Below are 27,581 nucleotides of genomic sequence, written 5' to 3' on the forward strand. Positions count from 1 at the left end.
TCATCATACGCCAATTAAATTATTAACTTATGTGTTTTTGCTCACAAGTGTGAGAGATCATGTAGCAACTTAGCCACATTTTTTATCCCTACTTTGAAGCTTATTGTGTAACATTTAGAGACAATCAATAGACATATTCAAAAATTGTTTCATATTTTAGTTTAATTTTTAAATTAAAATTAAACTAATGCCTGTTAAAGCCTGTTAACATCCTATTCCTTCTTTACTTTCACTTATCTTGTAGAAAACAGGATGCTTGGCATGTTACATATGGACAGTAATCATAATCTTATACTCCTTCACATTAAGGGAACTCTCCATTTACCCAAGAGGACAGAAATAAGTGGCATGAATTTGCAATAGCACTTGGGATAGTTTTTATCCTCTGAAAATAGTTAACCCATGATAATTTAACAGAGAATGATATATAATGCCCGTTTTGCACTAGTCAGCTAAAAATAAACAAACAACAACAACTTACAAAGATAAACATAATAGGTTCTTTGTAGATCTTGACTATAGAAACTCTATGGCCATTTTAGAACAATATACCTTACTCGACCAAGCAGAATTCTGAGTCAGAGAATAAACTGGCTCCACATATATTTTATATTAAGATCATTAAATTAATAAATATGCAGTTTTAACAAAATTTTAAGAACACATTGGTATAAATCTCAAGAACTGAGGTATTTTTAGAAATCTTTTCACCTGCAAATTTTTAAATTTAATAGCCTTAATATAAGAATGTGTGTCTTTCTGTGCATGGGCATACAGTGAAATTATTTTTAAAATATTCTTAAACATTTTATTTTATCCTTTTTTGTGTCAGTGCCTCATAGCCCTCATGAAAATTTAAGTATTTATAATTAATGCTCATTGAAATTTTCAACAAGTCTTTATTTTACAAAGTCAAAACATATATCTCAATTGAAAGAAAACACAAATTTTAATTGCCTTATTGGTCACTTTACTATCATCTCCTTAGTAATCAATTAATTCAATCAGATTCACCCTATGGTTTAAATGTTGAAAAATACCTTTTTAAGAATTATAGTAATTGAACTACTACAGCTGTTAAAGTCTGTTTATCTACGGAACGTTTTAGATAAAGTTAAATCACAAGAGGACCTGTTTATCAAATTAGGCACCTAATATCTTCCAAGTTTGCTTCAGTGGGTTCATCTCTAAAAACAAAGAAACAAACAAACAACAGCAAAAGTCTGTTAACATCCTATTCTAGAAATTTCTTTCTGGTTTTGTTTGTTTGTTTTTTATTTCCTCAATGCAAATATTAGTAATGCTGCTACTTTCTATTAAATTAAGAACACATGATTTTTAAGACTTACACAGCTTCAGTAAATACAATTCCAAAACGAAGACATAGAGTGTTCCTTCTTGACCTCATTTTATGATGTGTTTAATTTACTCCTGAGTTTTTAATACCCAGGGGTTTTGCTTCATTTTTTTTCCCTTTTTCTATGCTTAATTTAAGCTCATAGATGGATTTGGTATAAGGTGCCACTCTAGATGGTTGACTTTTACAAATCAGGTATTGTTTCCCTAGCCTTATAATGAAATGTTTCAGAAATGGCCAAATTTTGTTTTTAGGTTAACTTATATATATCATTAAACTACAGCTTTGGGTGAAGTCAGACACTTGGAATTCCCTTAATGCACATGTCTCCTTACCTTCCACCAGCTGGGAAGGTAATGGGAAGCATGTATTCCCCCAGGGAAGACAAACAACATTTGCTTGATTGGCAAACACTTTTGCAATAAGGAGAGAGAGGCAGTCTTGGTTAATTCCCTTCTCAGCCAACCAGTCGGATTGCCTGCTGGGCTACTGGCTTGATGCTGCTGAGATGAAAGATTCTAGTGGACAGGGTCATCATTTGAGTCAGGGACTAGGGTGTTCATTATACAAGTGGAGCTGCTTCTGCCTAGCTTAGCAAGCTCCCCGATGTTGCCATTCTCTCTTTTCCTGCCTTTAATTATAGATGAGTTCTAGCTCTTACTGAAATAGAGATAGATAAATAAATATGCAACAGGTGGAGAAGGAAAGATATGGGGGCAGAAGAATTAAAGAACATAAACAGAAGATGATTCAGAGATATTTCTACATAAAGAAAAAATACCTAGAAACAATGTAGCTTGATCATTTTCCAGAACTTTCCTTTGCACTTACTAGCTTTGGGATCTTAGGCAGGTAGTGAAGGCTAAAAGGTGTCATGCATGTAAATTGCCTGGCTCTGTGTCTGGCACATGGAAGATGTGCAATAAATTGGACCTTTCCTGCATATCCTTGTGTTGGTTACAGATAACGGAGTAGCATGCTTTTGTAATTGTTGGGAAAAAAATAACCTATGAAAGACAACTCTGTGTGTGTGTGCACGTTCGTGCACATGCTTGTATGTGCATGCATTTAAAAAAATGGAGTTATATGAAGGTCTTAATAGATCCAACCTCAAAGCCGGTTAGAAATGGACCAGCTGTCATTATATATGCTTAGCATTTTTCTTTCTAGAGCTGTGGCATGTCTAAAAATGAGGTTAAGGAAACCTACACAAGAAATAAATTTAATTAAAATAATAGCTATCAAAAACGTTGTTTACATCTTTGATGATAGATATTTGTGGATTGATTTACTGAATGTTTAGTAGAGAAAGAACTAAAGGGACAAGTACACAAATATGAAGGCAAAGTTCAATCCAGCAGTGGCCCCAGCATTGGCTCTTCATAATGTATCTAAACTATGATTCTGCATCGGGGGCAGAGTGACAACAAAAGGGAATGCTGGGAATCTGAAGACCTGTGTCTTGCTCTGAGTTCCAATTTGGTAAATCATGATCAGAAAAATAAAATCAAGTCCCAGTCCCTGGCACCAGTGTCTCACTTTACCCACCTCATATACTGCACCCCACTTTCTGCTGTTTTGGCTTCCCCAGTTTCTTAGACTGGCTCTCCATCAAACTGGGAAGCAGTCAGTGAAGTATTTCCTGTCTACTCACCTATCTTGACTTGCAAGGCTCCTGACTACTCTTCCAATATCTTACCTCCCTCCTAATCCTCTTCCCTGATGATTCTCTGCTGTGTTTTGCTCTCAGCAAGTTTTCAATGAATCCCCACTGAGGTGATAACTGATAACCAAGGTGTTAACTGAAGTGTGAATTCTCCTAGGATTATTTAAACCTTGAAAGCAGACTGTTTGACGACCAAAATGTTGATATATAGAGAAATTGACAGAAAGCTTTCCCTGTGATTAGTAACATCACAACATCACACCTACTAGACTTTGACTCTCACTACTAACATGCCCACTTAGCCTAGACAATGGCAATGGCTTGGAAAGAGAAGCTTAAGGAGCTCTAGGAGGAGTGAGGGTCACTGGACCACACCAGGTCAACACAAATACACCATAGACAGGCTCATTCTGCCTCTTTCGACTTTAGAATTTGAAACTTGCAATTTGCCAGTAAATCCTACTCTATCTTGAGATCTGGAGTTTAAAACCCTATCAAAGGCATTTCTCCCAAGATGCATTCAACTATCATTGTTTGTTTTTCAACAAATTTCACAACTTGGAGACACCCCTGTGGAGCTGCAGTATGGGAAGCTGCCAGTGAAAGCTAGATGTGAAAACATGCTATGAACATTGGTGAGTCAGCCACAAAATTTCCTGCAGGGGGGCGGGAAATGCGGTATAAACGTACTATATGTGCTTCCATAAATCTAAAGGTGACCATGTTGGCCTTACATGGTAGCAATTATTGAGCTAAAATGTACAGCAGATGCTAAAGGGTATGAGTGTTACAGCATCATTCCTCATCAAATATTTTGTAGCTAATAGCAACAATCTTTTTTAAAGGTAAGTTACAAAGGTTAGAAGGTCATGTTAACTCTTAAAATTACTGACTTCTGCCAAGTATCAGTTTCTTGTAAGAAACAATTTCTGTGCTTTCCCTATTAGACTTAAATTTAGAAATAATGAGGTTTTAAAACATGATGAGAAATTCTTATTAAGAAGAAAGTATTTCTTCAAATTTTGAGGTAGAGAGCTAAGGATGAGAGTGTGGGAGGTCTAAGGACCAGGGGTCAGGAAAAGGTGACAGTGGAGAAAGGACCACCTACTATTGTCTTAATAAATTTACCAAACAGGAATTTAAATATGTAAACTACATGGTAATAACCCTCTGAACAGGCGAAAATAAATATCTTTGAAGAATTAGCACACATCTATATTCTTAAAGTTTCCTGACATTTGTTTGTGTCAATTAGGGCTCCCATGAATTGCAGTAGTAAGTTCTGTGTTTTTTTCTCCACTAATTTCATTCATCACTGTAGAAATGGGGGGAATTGAGAAAAATATTTTTTTCTGAGTTAAAAATAGTAGTAGAAATTTCTTGCCTATATAAATATTACACATCTATTTCCTACCATACATATTATACCTTTATTTTGAAATATACATTAAAAAATAGCAATTAGTATTAATCGTTGAGTTTGGTTGTGTTTTAATATAGATTGCAAAATGTTAGACAAGATTGATATGGAATATGTGTACTGCTGCTATGTGAAAAGCTTCTGAAGTTTTGGAGGCTACAAGAAATTTTCAAAGGTCGTAGCTTTGGGAGATGTAGTTTTCGCTGAAATCTCTAATAATTCAAATAGAGATTCATAATGTTATTGCAGTCTATTGGCTTGCAGATATTTCTTGATTTATGTGTAATATTCACTTCACCTAAATTCTCTAAGTATGAGAGATTCTCTGTATCAGATTTTCTCTACAGGGGGCTAATTGCCGATTTCCTTCCAGTTTATTTAGAATATGTAGAAAAGACATGGAAAGCCAAGTATTTTGTCATAAATGGAAGTTCGGAATACAAAACTGGTAAATTGGTGTTCAGGCTTCAAAACTCTCTTCTTATTTTGCAGGAGGGAGACAGTAGGCTTTTGAAGTTTCTGATTCAGGTTCTACGTTCTAAAATACAGTTGCCAGGGAGTTTTTATAAAGGGAAAAATGCAGCTAGAGTATGTGGGAGATATAGGTGTTCTCAAACGCCCTACCTGGTTATGCTGCTTCTAAAAAAAAAAAAAAAAAAGAAGAAGAAAAAAAGAAAGAAACTGCAACCTTTAACATTAAAGTTTGTTTTCAGTAATAATCCGAAAGCTCACAGCAAACTTTAAATTTTCTGAAATTAAACAGATCTCCCAAGACCTTGTGGATAGATGGCCTTTCTTTAGGGAGGAGCTGAGTCCAGGAGCTTTACAGGGTAGGAAGTCCAGGTATTCTTATTTGTGGATGCATAAAGTTGTCCTCAGATCTCATTTCTCACGTCTGCCTGACAACCCTGGAAATTGTGGAGCAGAGGCAACTGCGAGAGATAGTACCCTTTGTGTTAAATCCAGGAGCAGAGAATGAGCAGGCTCTCTCGCGAACATGAGAACCTCTTCTGGAGGGGAGAGGTTACAAAGCAGATAAGGATTCCTAAGCTAGGAGCTAACTCGTCCTCTGGCTCCAGCCAAGCGTCGTATCCGGAGCCAACTGCAGCTGGAGGTGGAAGAGGAAAAAAAACGGAGGTCGAGGAGGGAGGGGGAACGGAGGGGAGTAAGCTGGAGATCCGCGCGCGAAGGGAGGGTGGAGATGGGGGGAGCGCGCCGGGCGCAGGGAGCTGAGTGGACGGCTCGAGACGGCGGCGCGTGCAGCAGCTCCAGAAAGCAGCGAGTTGGCAGAGCAGGGCTGCATTTCCAGCAGGAGCTGCGAGCACAGTGCTGGCTCACAACAAGGTGATGTGCCAGGAAGCGGTTTTTTTGCCCGCTCGGGCTGCTGCGGCTGGGGCTTGCTTCCTTATACCCACCTCTTCTCCTCTGGGTCTGCGTGTGTGTGAGTGCCCGGCTTTTGGGGGTAAAGCCTGCGGGGAGGGGACACGCTTGCCTCTGCTTGTCTCCTCCTCCCTCTACCCCCGTCGTTGCTAATGCATGTTTTCCAGGGTCGCCCCTGGCTTCGTACCCCTTATTTGACACTGACATCCCCCCCACCCCCGTTGTGTCTCCTCTCCCAGATGCTCAAGGTGTCAGCCGTACTGTGTGTGTGTGCAGCCGCTTGGTGCAGTCAGTCTCTCGCAGCTGCCGCGGCGGTGGCTGCAGCCGGGGGGCGGTCGGACGGCGGTAATTTTCTGGATGATAAACAATGGCTCACCACAATCTCTCAGTATGACAAGGAAGTCGGACAGTGGAACAAATTCCGAGACGTAAGTGCCGCGCACCCCCATCCCCGGGCACACGCGCGCGCTGCTCCGTGGCGGGGGCCGCGGTGGCCGGGTGTGGGTGGGGAGTGGGCTCCGTTTTCTGAGGAGAGGGATTTAGGGAAGTGCGGCGGCGCAGGGCTGCTGGAGAAGTTCACAGTTCCGCTGCCCCCTCCCAGCTGGTTCAAGGGCTTGCTTCTTGGATGCACAGGAGTTCAGGTCTCACAAGGTTCCCACTCTTCCTCCCCCACCCTGCTCTCCCCTGTGCCCCCTCCCGGCCCACAAAGGTTAGAAAGTGCTGGCTCTACCCTCTCAACTTTTGAATGGTGTTTCTGGCACGGGTAAACACAGCAGATGTGCCTTTGCGATGTATCGCTACTAAAGTAACTAGGATCGATCCCGTCGCTAATGGTCCATTAAGGAATTTGAGGGAGGAGGTAGGAAGATGTAAGATTTATAAATGCCCGCTCTCCAAGAGTGGGAGGATGTTTGGCGGCACCAGTAGGGACTCGTTGAACTGCTCCCGATTACATAAAATTGTCGATCAGATTTGTGCTTCAACATGACTTTAATCCAGAACATGTTTGCAATGTATTTGATTACGTTTTATTCCAAAATGAATCACTGCCTTGAAATCTGCGGGAAGGGGATGCGAGGGCGGGAGGGTTGCAGGTGACAGCGATGAAAGGGTTAAACCATAGACTCCCCTGGGGAGTTTTCAAAAGGGTTATTAAGAGGGAGCCAGGTTTAGACACTTGAAGCCAGTGGCCATGACTTGCCAGTCTTTTTTTCTCACCTGATCTGAATGGAGCCCAGTAAGAGCTGCTCACGTACAGAGCGCGATATGACTGGAAGCCTTGAACTCAGTTGTCCCAGTGAGGAGGCCGCCCAGATGGCTGAATAACCACCACCCCAGCCCACCCTTTAAAGCACGGAACGCATGAACTGGAGCAAGCGTGATTCCCAGACACATTGCCAATACTTACCGTGACATTTGAGAGAATTTCTCGTGGAGTACATCTGCACTGCACTACGTGGAGATGAGTTAACTTCTTTCATCAGCTCTGACTCGGTCACCATTTGGGAAAATAAATGGGAGCCTAGGCTAGATTTCATCCTGCCTCCTCTAACTCATTCTTTCAACCTCTCCATGAAGTAGCTGACAAGCCAAACCTAGCAGAGGGATTCCTGAAGGAACACAAATTTTTACTTTAAAATTAGGTTTAGTCATTTGATTGAGAATATTTAATGGAGAACTTTGCCTACATACTTTATGAACAAAGTTTAAGCATATAAGGGGTATGCCCTTATAAAAACATACCCCTTGCATTTACACTAATATTGAGTACAAGCAAAAACGATAGCAAGTGAGATATTCCTAAACCTAAAGAGAATTTGTTTATCACGCCCTCATTTGGCAAAAAAAAAAAAAAAAAAATTGAACATTTTATCAGTATTTGAACAGTGTTTGACATTATGACATTTCATTATTTAATGGCTGCTTTAAAATCTTTTAGAAATGAATTTTTGAAAGACCTCTCAACAATGGGATATGTTTAGTAGATAATACTGGTTGCATGCTGTTTTGTATTTGTTTTGGGGTGTGTTTTTTAGTTCTGCTGGATAGTGATAAAATCAACTACACAAGATTCCTTGCTGGCAGAATTGTAAGAGTATTACTATCTTCAACGAGAGCAGAGATAAAAGCTTTCTTCTCTAAAATGTATTTTAATTGTTGAATAACTTGGTCTTCTCTTTATTCAAATTACTTTATTGAATTATTGAGTGGCTTAGGCAGTTTGTGAATGTGTTTGATTTAAACTATTGAGACAAGCTGAGTTGCCTACTAGAGGCTGAGTTGCCTACTAAATATGCTAGAATTTATGGAGTCAATTTCTATAGAGACAGAATATTTTATTGCTATATCATTTTCAGGTATTGCTCTATGATCTCAAGGAAAAAGTTCATCAAAATTGTACATAAATTTTTCAAAGGATTTACTGATACATTTTACGCAAATATCTGTTTTGAAGTATATGCAATACCTAAAAATATAATACTGATTTATTGGAAAAACTTTCGTCAGGTTTTAGTGTTACCATTTTAGTAAGACAGTTACGGTTATGTAAAGATGACTTCTGTAGGGAATGGAGCAGATAAATGCTATCATTTTTTAATCCTTGAACCACCTGTTGCTTATTATTAACATGATAAAATGTATGCTGACAGTGTGGTTTCTCAAATAATAATTCCGAATGCATAATATAGAATCCTTATCTGCACCATCCACCCCACTGCTATTTATGCATATTCTTTCCCTTTTGGGGAATCATTAGCTTAATAATCTTTTCTGTAGCTCTCAGGATGTTATTTTTCAGTTGGTTTTCAGCTAGAAGCACGTGGCGATAAGACATTACTTGAAATAATACTACACTGCATGAATCTACCTTTAAATGTTCTGCAGGAGCATTCATATCGCAAATAATGATTTATGTACTCACTTTATATGAGGGCAAAGAAACATGGAATTCTGAACCTCTTATTTGAGAAACAATTTAACTGAAGTACTTTTGTTTTGTGCTTTTTTCCCATAAAATATAATTAATTTTATTTATAAAAAAGCCTTGGGAAGCACCAGCATAATTATTGCTTGGATTAATCCTTATGATTATTTTTTTCCTCCTGACTGTTTTACATAATCAGCACTGTTTTACAAGTAACTCCTTAATGAAAGTTTGAACTGTTCCTTCTTTTGAAATACATTTGAAAACTATCTTAAATAATATTTAAAAATACAATTTAACATTATATTTTAATTGAATAATTTTAAAAATAAATGCTACTCTTTATATATTTTATTTGTAATATAAATATGTAAATATAATTGATTTACAATAAAGCTTTAGGAACAAAGAGAGTGGATAGAGTTACGTGAGAGTAGGTGAGCATAAGAAGTACTGCCATTGAGGCTCATTATCTCAGTTTCCTCAATATAAATGCTAGAGAAGCAATGAAAGCAAAGACAAGCTTACAATGAATAGGTATTAACACAGGAGAAACAAGCTTATAATGAGTAGGTATTAACATAGGAGAAACCTCCAGTATTTTTGACTACCCTATGCTAGCAATGTCTGTTGAATAAAGTACCTTTGTTGTCCTTTTGAAGGACTCTTGGAGTGTAGGACCCTTAACGCTATAGGCATAAAGAGCTTTCACTGTTTTGAAAATTATTAATTTATGTGGTTATTAGTATACAAATTCTGATAAAGATTTTAATATCTATGTTTTAAGAAAGCATAAAAGTTTCACTTAATCTAAAGATATAGAAAACACATTTAAACATAAGTACAGTAGATAGAACCAGCATGCTTTACTTAGGTTATACTTATGGGATTTTAAAATAAAATAGAATAAAAACTCTCTCGACAATAGTATATATTTATATATTCAGTAGATATACTGGTTACATGCTTTTTTTTTTTTTTTTTGGTGGGGGGCTCTGTTGTTAGTGACAAAATTAAGTATACAAGATTCCTCGGTGGAAAAATTGTGGGGCTACCATTACTTTCTCCCAGAGCAGGAGTAAAGGATTCATACATCCCATTCTTGTGAATATATTAGGAGAATTGGAAATCAGGATCATTATGAGAAAACTGAATTATTAGCTCAAGTGGCTTATGTATTGCATATTTTAAATATTTGTATTTTATAGTTTAATTAAACCATACCCTTTATCATGTAATAAATGAGTATGGAATTTGGAACCAGTGAATTAATTAGTAATGCATGGTATAATAACATTATCAAAATTATTATTGATTTCATTGAAATACATGCAGTAATTAGGAATGATAGAAAAAGATAAAATATGAGAAGCCCTCAGATATTGTATTTAGGAATCAATATAATAAAAACTTAGAAAAAAGAGGAATGATGGCCATGCTAATTTTTAAGTAACTCATATAATAAAAACAGGATTATACCCTTTAATGGAAATTCAAATAGTTCTAGATTAAATTAAATTTGTTTTTCAATAAAAATACCTGGGGCTCATTTTGAACTTTTTGTTTTAAGGAATGGTTACCATTAGTGTTATAGAAACCATAATCAACTTCAGTTTACATTTATTCCTTAAGTGATGTTTAATATCCTTCAGATATATTTAATGCAATAAGAAAGTTCTACAATTTAACTTTACAAATTTAACCTTAATGTAAGCTAAAGGACATGTAGAATATTGAGAAAATATAAAATACAGGCTGACATGTCTCAGAGGCACTCAAATTATAAGTTAACTTTTAAAAAATACCTGATTTGCGGGTGTTGAATAGTAGGTAGAACATTCTTAATTTGTTTTTTCTTTTTATTTGCCTTTTTCATCAAAGGTGAGGTTCTTAAGTGCACAGATTATTTAAGAGATAATGGATGATGGTGAGGGATATTTCCTGGCACTTAGTGGGCTACAGAGGAGTAAAGATTTCCGAGGGTCTATCAACTTCTGCTGTTGTTAGAAAGTAAATACAACCATTTGTTTCTATGTCTACTCCAAATAAAGTATTCTATGGCTGTACAGGTCATTAAAATTCAAACAATGAGAATCTTTAAGGAATGCTCTCTCAGTACTTTGTTTAGGTTTATGATGTGCCCTGGTTATATTTCTTGAGTTACAGGCATACTCTTACCGTTGAGGGATCCTCCTTTCTGGCAACAAAGTTTAACCATTATACTTTTCAACAATATGTATCAAAAATAAAGTTAAAGATTTATTAATAATTTGGACATATTTAATAAAGTGAACTACTATTCTCTCTGTTTAAGAATGCTTTCTCTATAATGAATATCCAATTCTTATGAAAATGTACATTTTCAGTGTTTCTCACTATGAAGCAACATTTGTAACTGTGGTAATAATTACCTACATTTCACTATAGTTGAGAACATAGGCATTTCTTGAGAATTCTTCGCAGTTAATTGAGTGCATTATCATGAGTGTTTCTCTCTCTTTCTTTTGCTTTTTTTGGTGATTATGAACACTGTGTTTAGTTCTTAAAAGCTTGTGAATATAGTGTATATACATTTGCAGATCAGAGCTGGTGAAGACTGTAGCACGCGATAGTATTTTTGTTGGACTGTTGTTAATATTGTTTAAATCATGGGGAGATTTAATGGAGAGAGGCAATTGACCTCTTAAGAGAAGCAATAAGCAATCTTGGGCAATTCTGGGGCCAGTAACTACAGCAGCAAGAGGCTAGGCTCTGGCAGCATCCTGACTCTTGTTTTTGTCATCAGGATCCCTAGTTAAGCCATGATCATAGTACAAACTCCACACTCCTATTTTTTTTTAAACCTGCTACTACAACCACTACCCTGCTTGCGAGTCAGGATTTAAGTTTGGTTTTGTCATCAGGTATCACATGATGGAGGAAGGCAGGTCAGAGAATGTCCGCTGATCTGCTTGTTTCTGGAGGGAATCTTAGCTAGAGCTGGTATCACATTATCAGATTCTCTCAGGAGGTATGAACTGATCACAAAACTTTAGTCAATTTTCCATGGATTCATCCTAACAGAAATTATAGAGAAGCAAGCCATACTTTTAACTCTCTGGCTCTCAAAACTTCCAATCAATGACGAAAAGTGTAACTAAGTGTAAAAGTGAAAGTAAGAGAAACAAATGACTCTGTCTTTGTATGTTGTCTATGTTTATATGTATTTATGTGTGTAGATTCATGCATAAATGTATATCTACATATATGTGTTATATGTGTGCATGTCAAATTGATAACAGGTTAAATAATCTGAATACAGAGGCAATTATATATTGTGCTATAGGTTTTTTGTATGCACCATATATGTCTATAGTTATTACACATAACATGTTGAGTAGAAAGCCAACATCCATCTACCCACCCCCAAAATGTTAAGACATGTTAGGTTTCTTTATTTTTTTTTTCTTTTCCTGGTTAGGTTTTCTGCATCTTATAACTTGAGATGATTTCATTTACTGTTACATGTGTGGACACAGTGTGCTTTTCGGTTTCTTACAGCTTGTTTGGGATTATATATTTAAACTTTTTAGCTAGATATACAAAAGGAACATCGTGTACTGCTATAGAGCATTTATTTTGCTACTCTGACAGTAAGACTTTGGGGTTGGATGCTTTTAGATCTTATGATTGTGACTCAGAGTGACATTGTATGTTCTTATACAACTTTACTTTTCAGGATCTGGGTCATAATTTTATTTCATTTTATGTACTTATTTTTAAAGACTGATCTTTGACTTCTATAAATACTATCCAAGTTCTATAAGCTCCTGGAGTATTTATATGTCTTTTTTCATTTATGAAAATCATTTCATCTTTTCTACTCTTTCTACTTCTTCTAGTTTACAGATTTGGACACCCCATTACACTGTGAACTCCCTATAGCTACAGATTGTAGTCTCCCTTCCTCTCCACAATCCTACAATTCACCTAGCATTACCACAATAATTGTCTCAGAGTTATCACTAGAAAATACGTATTAAATGAGATGACATTATATTCAAAATACATTGCCAACTGAAAAATCCTTACCTAAAGGTTTTTTAGAGCTGTGTTGCCTTTTATTGGCCAGTTCAATTTCTGACCACTTCAAGCCCAGTTTTGTAATTTAAGTAAAAATTCAATTTTTATAAAATATAAAGTTGTAAGTATTAAACCACATTAGTCCTATAAGTTCCAAAACATGCCAAAATAGAAATGCCATGTCCAAGCTGTCGTGTCCAGTTTTAGAATGGTCAATAGCAGATGACAATGACATGCATCATGGTGCTCCCTCAGCCAGTTGGTTCAATTCTTTTTTCCATAGTTTCTCTTTGACAACATAATTGTGTTGCTCTAACATCTTTAAATATTTTTGCTGCCTAATAGTTAATATCAAGCACTAGTGTCTTCCCTTTCTTCTTCAACTACTGAACTTCAATTAATGGTTGTATAGGTAAATCCAGATACTTTACCGACAGTTCAGATTTATTTCTTTCTCTTCCACCTCACTTACAACTGCCAATGCATTGGTTAGAGAGAGGTTAAGTTCCTGCAGAAAGGAGACCCTGAATCAGAGTACTCGAGTAATGATAGAATTCTGTTTCGCAAGCATGAGACCGTCAAGAAGTGGGTGTCCAGGCCTGGGCTTTCAGGGTTACTCCCTCAAGCAAGCTTCTCTATTAATGGCCATTTCCTATCTAACAGGAGGCGTTTAAGAGAAAATCTAGGACAATCACCTTGTGCCAGAATCCACCTGAAAGTCATCACACATTACTTCTACTTGTATCTCACAGGCCTGAACTTAGTTACATGTCAACACCTAGCTACAAGGGATACTGGGAAATTTAGTCTTTAATAGGAATCATCAACACTAAAAGCAAGCAAACAATACTCAGTACTCAGAGAAAATTTTGGTAACTATGGTATCTGATTATGCTCTTTCAATCATCTAAACATCTCTTGAAAATATTCTCAGTCTCCACCCCTGTGTCCTCTGATGGGAATTTTGTTTTATCATTGCCTGTCTGTTGTTTTCCTCCCTAATCAATCTTTCTTCCAAATTCCATATTATCCCACTATCCTCTTAGCCGTGATGGACATGCTTGAGTCGTGCTTGCTTGGTCAAAACTACAACACCTAGTCCTACTGTTCTAGTTGTAGGAGTTTGGTGGTAAGTAGTAGTGTGCTAATTTCTAAAAGGAAATTTCGAAGGTCAAAACCAAAGCAGAGTATCCAAAAAGCTATCATGTTAAGGGGAGCCTGAATCTACATACCAAGACTGTTTTCCTTTAGTGAAATCATTTAGCATGACTTCTGCGAAATATTTTTTGAGCTGTAGATCTTTGGTCATGGGTCTGGAATTCCCTGTGTTAAGGCATTAATGGTGATTGGTGGGCAAGAATCAGAATTTACTTCTCACATCTCTTAAAGAACAGGATACTCTCTTGCTGTTACTGGTGTATTTCCTTGGATGCAGAAAAAGGAAAATACCACTAATACAAACAACGTTTTGCTGAAATAATACTAGCAGTGACACCCTTGCCAGGTTCATGCAGCTCTTAGGCTTGAAAGCAAAGAAAACAATCTTTTTGGTTCTACTATCTCTGAGACAGTTAGGAAACTAAAACTGCAGCAAATTGGATTTGCCAGAATTCCCATATAGGCTTTACTCTTTAGATTTTTTTTTTTTTTTTCTTGACATAGGAGATTACTGGCAATTAGAATGCCTGAGCTTCTTAACTGAATCATAAACAGAGATGGTGAATTGCACTTTCTATCAGGTTTTGTGTTTTGGAGAGATCCTTGATTTTTCCATCTTCATACTTGCTAAAGAAAAACGTTCATATTTATTTATCATTTTTCATATATATTCGTGGCATGATTATATTGTAAGGGATGATTATATAATTTTGCTTAATATGTTACCCACACATAATTAAATTAATAATAGTAATAATATGGTATACACATATGTAACGTAAAAGGGTAGGTAAAAAATCTTCATACAGTTATTTTCCCCTTATAGTCATGTCATTTCTCCCAAAGGATTGATGCTTTCCCTAATATTCTTCCACCAGAAGTCATCTGGCCTTCAATTTTCTGCTCGCAAGCTCTTTCCTTTATCGAGGAAATAATGGTCTGAATCAGAAATGTTGTCTCCGACCTCCAAATATATATTGCAGATTTTTCTATTTAGAATTTAAGAATAATGGCCTAATAAAAATTTTTATTCCCTCCTTCAGGAATAGCACCGTTATATTTCATTAGTTCATTTATTGGTTTTAAAAGCATCATGTTGAATAAGTAATAATAATCTTAAGAATCTGTATGAGGTAGATTCTTTCTGTTTTTATATGTGGCTTGTATGTTTTGGATACTGTTAAGCCATATTATCACTCTTATTGTAAAACAGAGATAATTAAATTCAGTATTCTGTTTTCATAGCTGTTTGATTAGAAAAGTTATTGATTATTTAAATTATGCTATTTCAATATAGAAAAGACAGTTTTGGACAGGTGTGGTGGCTCATGCCTCTAATCCCGGCACTTTAAGAGGCCGAGGCAGGTGGATCTTGAGGTCAGGAGATCGAGTCCATCCTAGCCAACAAGGTGAAACCCTGTCTCTTCTAAATACACAAAAATTAGCTGAGTGTGATGATACGTGCCTGTAATCCCAGCTACTCCAGAGTCTGAGGCAAGGGAATCGCTTGAACCAGGGAGTCAGAGGTTGCAGTGAGCTGAGATCATGCCCCTGCACTCCAGCCTAGCAATAGAGCAAGACTAGGTCTCAAAAAAAAAGAAAGGAAGTTTAAATACCATTTTTATTGCATCTATCTGTAAAATATGTGTGTGTGTGTATATATATATTTTGTTAGATTTGAACATTTGTTAGCTTGGTTTACTATTGACATAATTAGGAAAGGAACTTACATTTGGTATACATGGCTATTTGATACATCAAATAGCAAGTGGCGTATACAAAAATTGCTTCTTTTTCCACAACATTCTCTTAAGCTTTTTTTATGTGGATTTAGAATGAACTATATGCTAATGTTTCTATTTTCAGATTGTTATAGCATTTCATCAATAAAATCATCCCACATCTTTATCTACAGTTTTGAATACTCAAGGAAAAATAAACTCTATTTTAACTTTACATACTATTTTATGATGGATTCCTTTTTTTGTCTTATTTTATTATCTGAAAATTCCAACTAACCATGGTAATTAAGTTTAAACACAATGTCTTTAATAGTGCGCTAAACATGTATATGGTAAGCAAGATGGCAAAGATAATGAAAATAAAAAAATATGTGTTAGAAAACTATGGTGTCAGAATTTATAAAGTAAATACAACTTTACTAGATATTTGATGGCAATAATTTTAAAAGATTTTAATTTAATTAATGACTGTTTTTCTAACCAAATTACCTTTAAAAATAAGCTAAATCCACAAATAGTCTATATTATATGTGAATAGGATACTCAAAATTTGACTCGCTATGGCTATAGAGAATGATGATGGCAAAAATGCACTCACCCAAAATATCAAGTGAGGTTAAGTGCTAAAAATTTTATAATAAAAATATAATGACAGACTCTTCCTTGTCTAGAAACTGATAATAATGTAATAATAACAAGCACTTTAATATGGCATATCACATGCAAGGATTATTATAAGTTCACTTTTAATTTAATTTTTTAGGAATAGGGACTGGCTATATTGCCCAAGCTGGTCTCGAAATCCTAGGCTCAAGTGATCTTCCTACCTTGGCCTCCCAAAGTGCTGGGATTACAGGCATGATCCACTGTGCCTGACTAGTTTTAAAAAATGTATTAATTAGTAATATCCTCATATGAAATGTGCAACTGTTAATCCATTGTGTAGCTGAGGAAACTCAGGGCCAAGATCACACAGCTAGTAAGTATCAGTCAGGGCTGTCTCCAGTAGTAGAATTTTGGCTCCAAAGACTTTATCCTTAAACCTAGAAGAGTAATGCTTTCTCATCTGTTAATGCTGTTTTGGGTCTCTGTTATATGCTAGACACTTTAAATATATTATCCCACTTAATATATATCTCTCTCTATATATAATATAATATCTCTCTATATATAATATGATATCTCTCTATATATAAATATATATTTACATATAAACATAATATATATTTATATATAATACATATATGTTATATATTCATATATAAATATATCATATATTCATATATAGATATATCATATATTCATATGTAGATATATTCATATATAGATATGTTATATATTATATATTCATATATAAATGTATTATATATTCATATATGTAATATATGAATATACATTTATATATTTATATATCATATACAATATATGTTTATATAAAAATATATATGTTTATATATAAATATATATATAATTTTTAATTGTAGTAAGAAGCACATGACATAAAATTTACTATATTAGCCATTTTTAAGTGTACAATTCAGTGGTGTCAAGTATATTCACATTGTTTTGCAACCAACCTCCAGAAACTTTATACTGAAACTTTATACTCATTTAACCACATCGCATTTCACCCTTCCTCCAGCCCCTGGTAACAACCATTCTACTTTTCATTTCTACAAATTTGACTACTTTAGATATATAAGTGGAACAATAGTATTTGTTTGTTTGTGACTGGCTTTTGTTAGCATAACGTTCTCAAGTTTCATCCATGTTATGGCATGTGATAGGGTTTCCTTTTTCTTAAAGACTAAACAATATTCCATTGTATGTATATTTTACATTTATCCACTTATCTGTCAATATAAACCTTGGATTACTTCTACCTCTTTGCCATTGTAAATAATGCTGCTATGAACATAGGTATGCAAATATTTCTTGAAGATCCTGCTTTCAGTTCTTTGGATATATACTCAGAAGTGGAATTGCTGGATCATCTGATAATTCTATTTTTAATTTTTTTTAGGAACTGCCATACTATTTTCCATGGTGATTACACTGTTTTACAGTCCTACTCACAATGGATAAGCGTTCCAATTTTTTCGCACCCTTGCTAACACTTGTTAATTGACATTTTGTTGTTGTTGTTGTTAGTAGCCATCTGAATGGGTGTGAGTTGATATTGTGGTTTTGATTTACATTGCCCTAATGATTAGTAATGTTGAGCATGTTTTCATATACTTGTTAGCCACTTGTACATCATTTCTGAAGAAATGTCTGCTCAAGTCCTTTGCCCGTTTTTAATTGGGTTATGTGTTTTTCTTTTTGGTAAAATCTTTTAACAATCAAAAAAGTAGATTATTAATCTTCTTTCACAAATAAAGTGACTCAGTATCACCAAGCTTAATCAACCTGCTCAATATCAGTGAAGTTTGAAATGATTTTCTAACTCTAAAGACCATGTTTTTTAAAATTAACAGTTGACCACTTTAAATCAGTTACTACAGACAGCTCAAATTGCTTTTTTTGTTGTATTGTATTGTATCATATTATATTATTTATTTTTAAGAGACAGCAGTTTGCTCTGTTGCCCAGGCTTCAGTGCAGTGGTGCCATCATAGCCCACTGCAGCCTGAAACTCCTGGGCTCAAGAGATCTTCCCACTTTAGCTTCTCAAGTAGCTGGGACTACAGGCATATGCCACTATGTGTGACTAATTTTTTAAAAAAAATTTTTTTTTGTAGAGACTGGGGTTTCACTTTGTTGCCTAGGTTGGTCTCAAACTCCTAGACTCAAGCCATCCTCCCGCCTCAGCTTCCCAAAGTGTTGAGATTACGGGCGTGGCACATTGCACGTGGCTTGTTTTTCTATCTTTTGACATATAGTTTGGTCCTTCTAAATGGTCACATTGACTGTCTATTTTCTTACCTACTAGACCAAGAAATTGATTAAGGTTTGTAATTTGTATTAGAATTTATTGTCCTTTATGCAAAATCACCATGATCTTGCTATAATTTGATCAGCATATCTTGAGGCTGCAGTAGGAAACTTCTAGTTGCCTGTCCTTCATTAGTCTTACAAATGTCAGTAGTTTCAAATCACATACTGTTCAAATAGTAATGTTTATCCCTATAGAGGTACTATATTTGGCAACAGCATATTACTGGCATTTTTATTACTGACCTTTTTTTGATATCAAAGTACAGGTCTGAATATCTTATGTGGTCAGAAATAGCTGTTGAAAGAAATACTAGGCTGGGTGGGATGGCTCACACCTGTAATTCCAGAACTTCCAGAGGCCAAGGTGGGAGGATTACTTGTGGCCGGGAGTTTGAAACCAGCCTAAGTAACAGAGCTAGACCTCATCTCAGCAAAAATTCAAAAAAACAAAAAACAAATAGCTGGATGTGGTGGCACATGCCTATGGTCCCAGCTATTCGAGAAGCTGAGGTGGGAGGATTGCTTGATCCGGGAGGTAGAGGCTGCAGTGAGCCGTGATCACACCACTGCACTACAGCCTAGATGGCAGAGTGAGATCCTGTCTCAAAAAAAAAAAAAAAAAAAAAAAAAGTTCTTACAGTATCTGTTGGTTGGATTAGAAGTTTAACATCTTCGGAAGCTGTTTTTTAAGTGTTACTGTGCCTAATTTTTAATTTCTACAGTTGTGCCATCGCCCCCTCCTTTTCTTCGCTGAAGAGAATTTGACTTCTTCCTGTTATCAAATTAGGTAAATTGGAGAAAGGAATTATTTTCTTTAATTAAATTTCAGGATTCACAACTTATCATCATAGGTAATCAACACATACAACATAAGTATAACAATTGCTGAATGGGTTCTGAGAAAACGTAGCAATCTCTGTCCTAGTAGAAAATATAGTTTTCTGTTTGCCATGTTGAATATCAAAGAGAGATGTAATGTTATTGACTTACAAAAATGAAATCCTATCATATATAAGATAGGTTGGAATATATGTAAGTTTTAAAGCATATTTTGTTGTCTACATATATTTTGAAGTCCTCTACATCTAGAATTTCATTTAAGGTATTATGAACAATAACACTGAACATGGGTTCTGTTTTGAAGTTTTTTAGCAAAAAAGAAAAATTAATCTCCTGCTACACTGAAGAAAATATAGAGTACATTTGAGTAAATTAAAATTATATGATTTCTGTAATTTATTTTTAAGTTACAGAGAACTTAATGCTAAATTTTATACTAAGTATTTATGTGAAATAAATGGTTATATGGAATATTCTCTGATGAAAATTAAAATGAATCTTTCAGTCAACTTGAAATCTTTATGTTGAGTGGTCTAGATAATTTTGTGAGTTCTTCATTCTTAGCAAAAGTAGAAGCTCATTTAGCAGGAATGAGGGAGGTACCAAAAATGCCACAACTCAATCTAATTAATTGTCGTCTGATGTATAAAACATTGCATGGCATTGTGTGCCTGAATACTGGTAAAATATTAGATATACCTCCTAAAAGTAGTAATTTGATAGTCCCTTAATCACAGTTCACTTTTACTTTTCTATTACCAAGCTACTTTGTGACTTTCAAAATATTTACATAGGGTACTATAGGCAAGATACTCTGAAATACTAGCTTGCTAATTGCATTGGCACATGGTATTAGCATCTGCTGAGAATCAGTTTTAGAATATCAGGACAATATTTATAGCCTTTCATGGCATACAGTATAGTGTTAAATTATAGACAACCTCCTAGTCTTCCAGTAAGGCTGCCTAAGGTGCCCTTGGCAACATCTGATACTCTTCTCAGATGTCCCTAAGGCAGTCAGATTCATCTAAAATGAACAATTCCTGAGGCAAAACTTTTCTAGAACATTGTATCAACAGCATTAACCTAGTATTACCTGAGACATTTTTCCTTGACATAAAATATACTTTTTTGGAGTTGAGATGTTATACACTTTATAGTTTTAAAGAACCATTGTACTTACTGAAACTGTGAATTAAAGGCACACTCCAAACTGATAACTAGGGAAATGCTAGTTTGGAAGCTGTGAAATTTGACAGTAACACTAAGCAAAGGAGTATTTGTACACAGACCACACGTTTAGTACATTACCCTTGGTATTTCTTATTGATTAAGTATACTAACTTTCTTTGCTAATGTTATTGTCATTTAAAATTGTTTATTTCAGAATTAAGTTTTTTTGTCTTTAGTCTACATATTTTTCTGGATAAAAAAATTTTTAAATCGGAAGGTTGTCTATGGGAATGACATGTTTAATTCAGATAACAAATTAGTAGTCAATATAGGAAAAATATCCCACTTTTTTAGGGAATAAAATATATTAAAAATTTTTTAAATGTATACTGTGAACCAAGTTTTGAATATGTTTGAGAAGCATAGGCAGTTTTTAGGTCAGTGAAGGAGATCTGGACATCTAATTTCAGAACTGCTTTGTTTGCTTTGAGTAGTTGAAAGCTACCTGGCTTTGCTACAAGAAGTCTTATGTTTATTCTTGGAAGGAGTGCCTCTTTATTGAATATGCTGTTTGCTCTGATGTGTGGATTCTAGAGGAACCTTGGCGTCAGCCTCAGAGGTGACAAAAGCACCCCTGGTGCCATTTGCTACTCTTGGAACTAGGATCAGAAGTCAAGTAAAACGTCAAAACATCATCTGAGGCCAAGTTAATGTTTACTGGGGATCTCAGACACTTACTTTGCTATTATCACATGATTATTTTTGAGCTAAGGGCAGTTCCCTGATTTCTGATTGTTCAGCCTATGTGCCCCTGAATAGCTTGTAAGTGCTATTCAGAAATGTGCCGTGTTAGAAACATAAGAAAGCTCATGTTCTTGTAGTAGTAGTTCTTGTAAGTGGTAGGTAGTTGTATGATTTAGGAGTTGTAATTTTAAAAAGTTTGTTATTAGTTATTGGACTTTGATAACTTAGTTTTCACCTTTTTATTTTTGGACTATACTGTGATGTTTCTGATTTGGGTTTGTTGTTTGCTAAAATCCTTTTGGTTTGTGGGTTTAACTTTTTTTTTACTTTAATGAAACTGTATATTTAAATAACTTTCTCCTAGATGGTATGATAAAAAATCCATAGTTTAATTTTTATAGCAATGTTGCAATATCTATATCATGTATTACCATTCAGTATGTGAAAATATGTATTTCAGATTGATTTTTAAATTGGGCACAAGTTATATATCCGCCACCAAGTTTCTTTTTAAATAAATATTGGCTAAATCACCTAGTAATCAAAATAAGCTGTGTAAAGAACATATGAATAGAATTTCATATGTTATACAAATTTGCAGTAGCATATTTTTTAGGTTTTTGATATATTTTCATATAGAGTCTTCTGTCAGTATCCATGGGGAACTGGTTCCAGGACACCTCCACAATGAGAGATACCAAAATCCATGGATCTTCAAGTCCCTTGTATAACACAGTATAGTATTTGCATGTAACCTACATTCAGTCTCCCATATACTTTAAATTACCTCTAGATTACTTATAATACCTTATACAATATAAATGCTATGTAAATAATTGCTTTACTCTATTTTTAAGAAAAAATACCAAGAAGAAAAAAAATCTCTACATGTTCAATAGAGAGGCAAACATCCATTCTTTTTTTCCTGGGTATTTTCAGCCTGTTCAGTAGAGAGGCAAACATCCATTCTTTTTTTCCTGGGTATTTTCAGCCTGTGGTTGGTTAACTGCATGGATGTGATATTCCTGTATACAGAAAGTCAACTGTATTATAATTTTTAACTGAAAAAACCTTGTAAATAAAATTGTCCGACTTGTTAAGGATATTCAAATTATTATTTAACAAACTTTTGTTTTCTTTTTAAAGTTTACATTCATTAATAAAAGGCAAACAACGTAGCCATATAAATTTTTTTTCACAGTGTTTAACAAATTGTTTTTTGTTCTTTAACAAAGCCATTGGATAAGGCAATTTGTACATGTGTTTAGTTTGGCAAAGTCATTTATCTCTATTCTCTGATCTTATTTATATTTATTTTAGGATTTCCCTATACTATTGTTATTCAATTATGAGTGTTTACTTTTGCAACCTAATTAATAAAGTGTTTCTACATGTATTAAACTGATGCTTTTTCAAAGCTAATTTTCTGGGCCAAAAATCCTTAATTATTTTGGGGTACAGAAACTCAGAGTTTGAGGATATCTATGGTCACACTTTTTCAGAAAATACTTAGATATACAAAAAATTATGTATAATATTCAGAGAATTCACAGTTCTCAGCTGTGATTATTTAAAATGTAGGGAAAAGTGAGCTCTGCAATGCCATCATTTCTACAGAACAGATCCCTTAAAGTTATGCAAAAAAAAATTTAAATGATTTTGCAATTACAGGAAGTTTATTATTGGTGATATCTTGGACTCTTGTCTTCCTCCTCAGTGTTCCCTATCAAATCACTTACATATCCTGTCAGGGTCTTCTCTGCAGTATTTTTCAAATCCAAGACTGTTTACTCTTGTTTGGGCCAGATCCTCATTATCCATCCCTTAGGCTAGTGTTGTAGAACACCTTCATGTTTTCAGGCTTCTCCCTGCCTGCAAGCACCTATAATGCTTTTATGATCAATTATTTTTTCCCACATCATAGTTCAGATCTTGTTCTTCTGTTTGAAAACTTCCATTCATCCTTTAATTTATTATAGGATTGCATGTAGCTGCAACTATAAGTTGCCTTCCAAAAATCTGTGAACGGTATTGTTTTCGGTGGGATAAACTGCAAACTCCACATAATGGATCAGTTCATATATACATATAGTTATGTTAGAGGGAGATCATGTGATTCCTAAGTCTACTGGAGACTCTTCAAATATTGTAACATATACTTGGAGGGAGGCTGTTCACCAGAAGGAGGCTGAAGTGAGACAGAGAAAGATCATTTACTCAGGCAAGCTTTGCCAGGGCTAAGAAAAGAGAGTGGTCATTTCTAACGTTACTCTGATGCTCTACAACATGTACAGGTCAAAGTTTTTCCTTTCTTCAATTCCATGCTCACCCAGCAAATTTCTGATTTTAATGTAGTTCAGCCTCAGGGAGCAAATGTACCAGTCTTCCCGACACATGTTTTCTGCTGACAGAACAAGGTTTCTGAGGCTTTAGGGCTGAAGGCCAGATCATGGATGGTGGGAAATTCATCAAGGTAATACTGCAGTGTGAGCTCTTTCACAGGTAGCCAGGATGTTCCTGATGATAGACAGGTCTCACCAAGAGCTTTCTATTCAAACATCAACACCCAACAACATCCAACTTTCCCATTCCCAAATCCAAAACTCTTCACTACCTGCCTCCAAACCATATTCGCTTTCTTATCCTTACCCCTCTTTCATGCATTCTTTACACAAATCAGGTATCACCTATCTTCATGCCACATTTGCTGCTCTTTCTTTTTTTGTGTCTTCCTCACAGTGAGTTGTTCATCTAGAAAAGGCGGCCTTTACCCTCTTATTTATCTCATTCTCATTTTTCATGACTTATTTTTATGTTTTCCTTTTTCCATGACCTCTTCCATGATTACTATAGTCACATGCAACCTGTCTTTTCCATGAGTCCCTGAAGCACTTTTTGAAAGGCAGTGTCAGCAGTGGAAAGAGCCATGTTCCTTAAGAGTTCTGTACCTTGCACTCCAGAAGTGCAGAAGGAATAGTCATAAAACATTCAAATATGGGCAGGTGAAGCAAACTGTAACCCATTCTTTGCAGACCAAGTATAGGAGTTAGTAGTTAGTATAAATACCCCAACCCAGGTTAATATTATTAGTTGATAACACAACATTTTATCTTACTTCTGTAGAAATTTTTTATTGAACCTGGCAGTTATGGAGCACATGTTCATTTTTAATTTCTAGACAGTCTTTCCTAAATTTTGATTTTTGCATTTAAACTCTCATTTACTTTACAAGAACACTGTAACTTTTTACTATCGTGTTTGAACTATGGTAAATATATATAGTGAATAAATATATATATACAGTAAAATATATATATTTATAATATATAAACAAACCCTTGTTTGTTATATATATGTTATATATATTATATATTATATATGTTATATATATAACATATATAAAACACACATATATAATATATATTAACAAGGGTTTGCCATGTCATACGCAACATGTTTTTGCTCTTCCAAGCAGCCAACTCCTGATCTCTAATTACTATGAAAATGTCAACAGTAGGCTGCTGGATTTCTGCCATAAGTCATCACAGAAATGTGCTGCCCCAAGGTAAACTTTCAAACCTAGAGAAAGGATTTTCACTGCATCTTGTCTGAACTCAAACTTTCTAAAAATGAGAAACATTTTAGGTAAGAAGAAACACTGGTGAACTGCTATTAAGACTCAAGTGGTTCATTCTGAGATTCACCCTAAGATTCGTTCTCTGTGTGTAAAATTACAGAAAAGAATTTGTAGACTTTATTTTTTTTCTGGAAGAGCATGTATTTTAAGATAACTTTTAAACCTGATTTTATAATAAAAATATAATGTTAAGAACAATCACTTGGGAAAAACCAAATGATTGTTATTGAGAAGACAAATAATCTGATGTATATTAAGTAACTTGAAGTTTTATTCATGAATTTAAAAATGATAGTGTTTTTAGTACCCCAAACAAAATTGCAATCATAATTACTCACAAAACTTTTTTTTCTATTTTGCTAATCTTGTTATAGTGTTATGCATTCAACTCTGGAGAATCTAAAATACTAATAAGAGACAACTGGATTCATAATCTATGCTATAAAGTTACTTTAAAAAGATAACCACAAATGTTATTTATAGATATTTTATTCTTTAAACTACATAAAAACTGTAGTAACAGCAAATACAATACTGAAACCATTACAGCTACTACCTATTGGGTGGTTTCATGATGTTATGCTTTGCTATATTCTTAAAACCTTTTCTAAATTTACATCTTGGAAGACATCCTCAACCAATTCAATAAAGGTTGTAGCTACACTCATAAAATCAAAAGCAGAAATGAGGCCTTTGAGAACATAATTTGGTATCAAATCATGTACTCCAATTGCTTGAATATTACCATAGCATTTTGTAGTGTAGGATTATAGTGTTTCAATTTTCATCATAATAAAAAGAAAAATATTTAAATCAAGCAGTCTTGTGACAGTGCAATAGATTAACTCATCTGTGTGATGAAATGCCACCTTGACGTTTACAATTTTTTATGGTGACTGCTTATTGGTATTGTGATGTGATATATTATCTATTTTGTGCTGTTTTGTAAAATTTCTAAAGATTCGAGATTCACCATGTGTCATATTTTAGGATTTCATTAGCAAACACTGGTAATATAAGGTAGTTGAATGTTTTTATATGGAAGCCACGATGTTTTGATTTATAATTGGTGTTGAAATTGATCATGGGGGAAAAAGAGATTTCTATTTCCTCCATTATATTTAAGTGAATTTTTCTGGCAAGAGTGTTTAGTTTCAAACTCTAGCTCCATTTTATCTATAAAGTAGCAGATGATACTGGTGAAAAGACAAAATGAAAGACTACAATAAAAGAAAAATTTTCTTGTTAAATATTTAACTTTTCTCAGTTATGGGGAGAGTGAATTTTGTAATATCACATAACTTTTTTTATACTGTTATCATTAATGCAGTTTTTGCCCAGAAAAAAGCAAGAATATTTAATATCATCAAATAGCAGAAAAGATTTAAAAATAGTTACAATTTTTAATAAACTGTGACATATCTCTATGGCATTCTGACTCCATGTGATACAGAATTGCATCTGCTTTTGCACAAACACAGGAAGGAATTGCACATGTACACAGTTTTATTCCATGGACAAAAATAAAACATTAAGTTGATTTTCCCTAGCAAGGAACTGAGGCCTAGGAGAGCAACTTTGCCATTTACTTTGCCATCAATGAGCATAGGCTGACACCAGGCCATCTATGCTAAACTTAAACAATTCAATCACATGCTGCGGAGTGACAGTATTAACATTTTTGTAAGTAAACATCTGGAAAATGCATACGTGTAGATTGTGCTCTAACATCTTCATTACAGACAGGGGTAGTGGCCAAACGAAATGTTCTAAGGTAGTTCTTAAAGGCATGTGGATGAATGCTCTAGGTTTCATTTGTTTTGTATTTTGTGATGTAGCTTGAAAAAATTCAAAAATCACTCCAATTTTCTAAATACCTTGACCATATCACACTATTTCTGATACCCTAGAGTATAATTTTCTAGTGACATTACGTAAGCAAATTGGAAAAAAATGTACTTTATCAATTTTGGAATGACTCTAAATGTATTTTGAATTGAATTTGATTTCTGGTCTCTATTATGATGTAGTGGGTGGAGAAATGTGTCCCTTGGCTGTTGGTTCTCTGAATTACATTAAATAGTTTACGGAGACAGATACAACTTGTGGTATTATCAAAGCAATAGGAATAGAAAAAAATGTTTAGGTTAAAATCATCAAAATTTTCTTGAGTCCAGATTTCTGTCTATATTCAGAGGTATAAGAGTAAATCTTTGGCTGGGTGCAGTGGCTCCCACCTGTAATCCCAGCACTTTGGGAGGCCGAGGCAGGTGGATCATGAGGTCAGGAGTTCAAGATCAGTCCTGGCCAACATGGTAAAACCACGACTCTACAAAAAATACAAAAAGTAGTCAGGCATGGGGCTGGGTGCCTATAATCCCAGGTACTCAGGAGGCTGAGGCAGGAAAATCGCTTGAAACTGGAAGGCAGAGGTTGCAGTGAGCTGAGATCATGACATTGTACTCCAGCCTGGGCAACAAGAGCGAAACTCTGTCTCAAAAAAGAAAAAGTAAATCTTTTTAAAAAAGTCAAATAGACA

The 27,581-nt window shown here is 34.9% G+C and overlaps 1 protein-coding gene across 2 annotated transcripts in view; it reads left to right on the plus strand.

Moving 5' to 3' along the window:
• Positions 1-5,634: 5,634 nt before the first annotated feature.
• Positions 5,635-27,581, plus strand: part of SPOCK3 (SPARC (osteonectin), cwcv and kazal like domains proteoglycan 3) — a 481,502-nt gene continuing 459,555 nt past the window's right edge. Inside the window, exons 1-2 of one of the 2 annotated variants that reach the window (XM_021938932.1) lie at positions 5,635-5,787; positions 6,063-6,251. In XM_021938932.1, coding sequence (XP_021794624.1) covers positions 6,063-6,251 — 189 coding nt within the window. In that variant the 5' untranslated portion in view covers positions 5,635-5,787. The remainder of the gene's footprint in view (positions 5,788-6,062; positions 6,252-27,581) is intronic. The other variant, XM_021938931.1, reaches the window with a different exon arrangement.

The sequence above is a fragment of the Papio anubis genome, chromosome 3 (genome assembly GCF_008728515.1).
Source record: "Papio anubis isolate 15944 chromosome 3, Panubis1.0, whole genome shotgun sequence".
In the NCBI taxonomy this organism is placed as follows: Eukaryota; Metazoa; Chordata; class Mammalia; order Primates; family Cercopithecidae; genus Papio; species Papio anubis.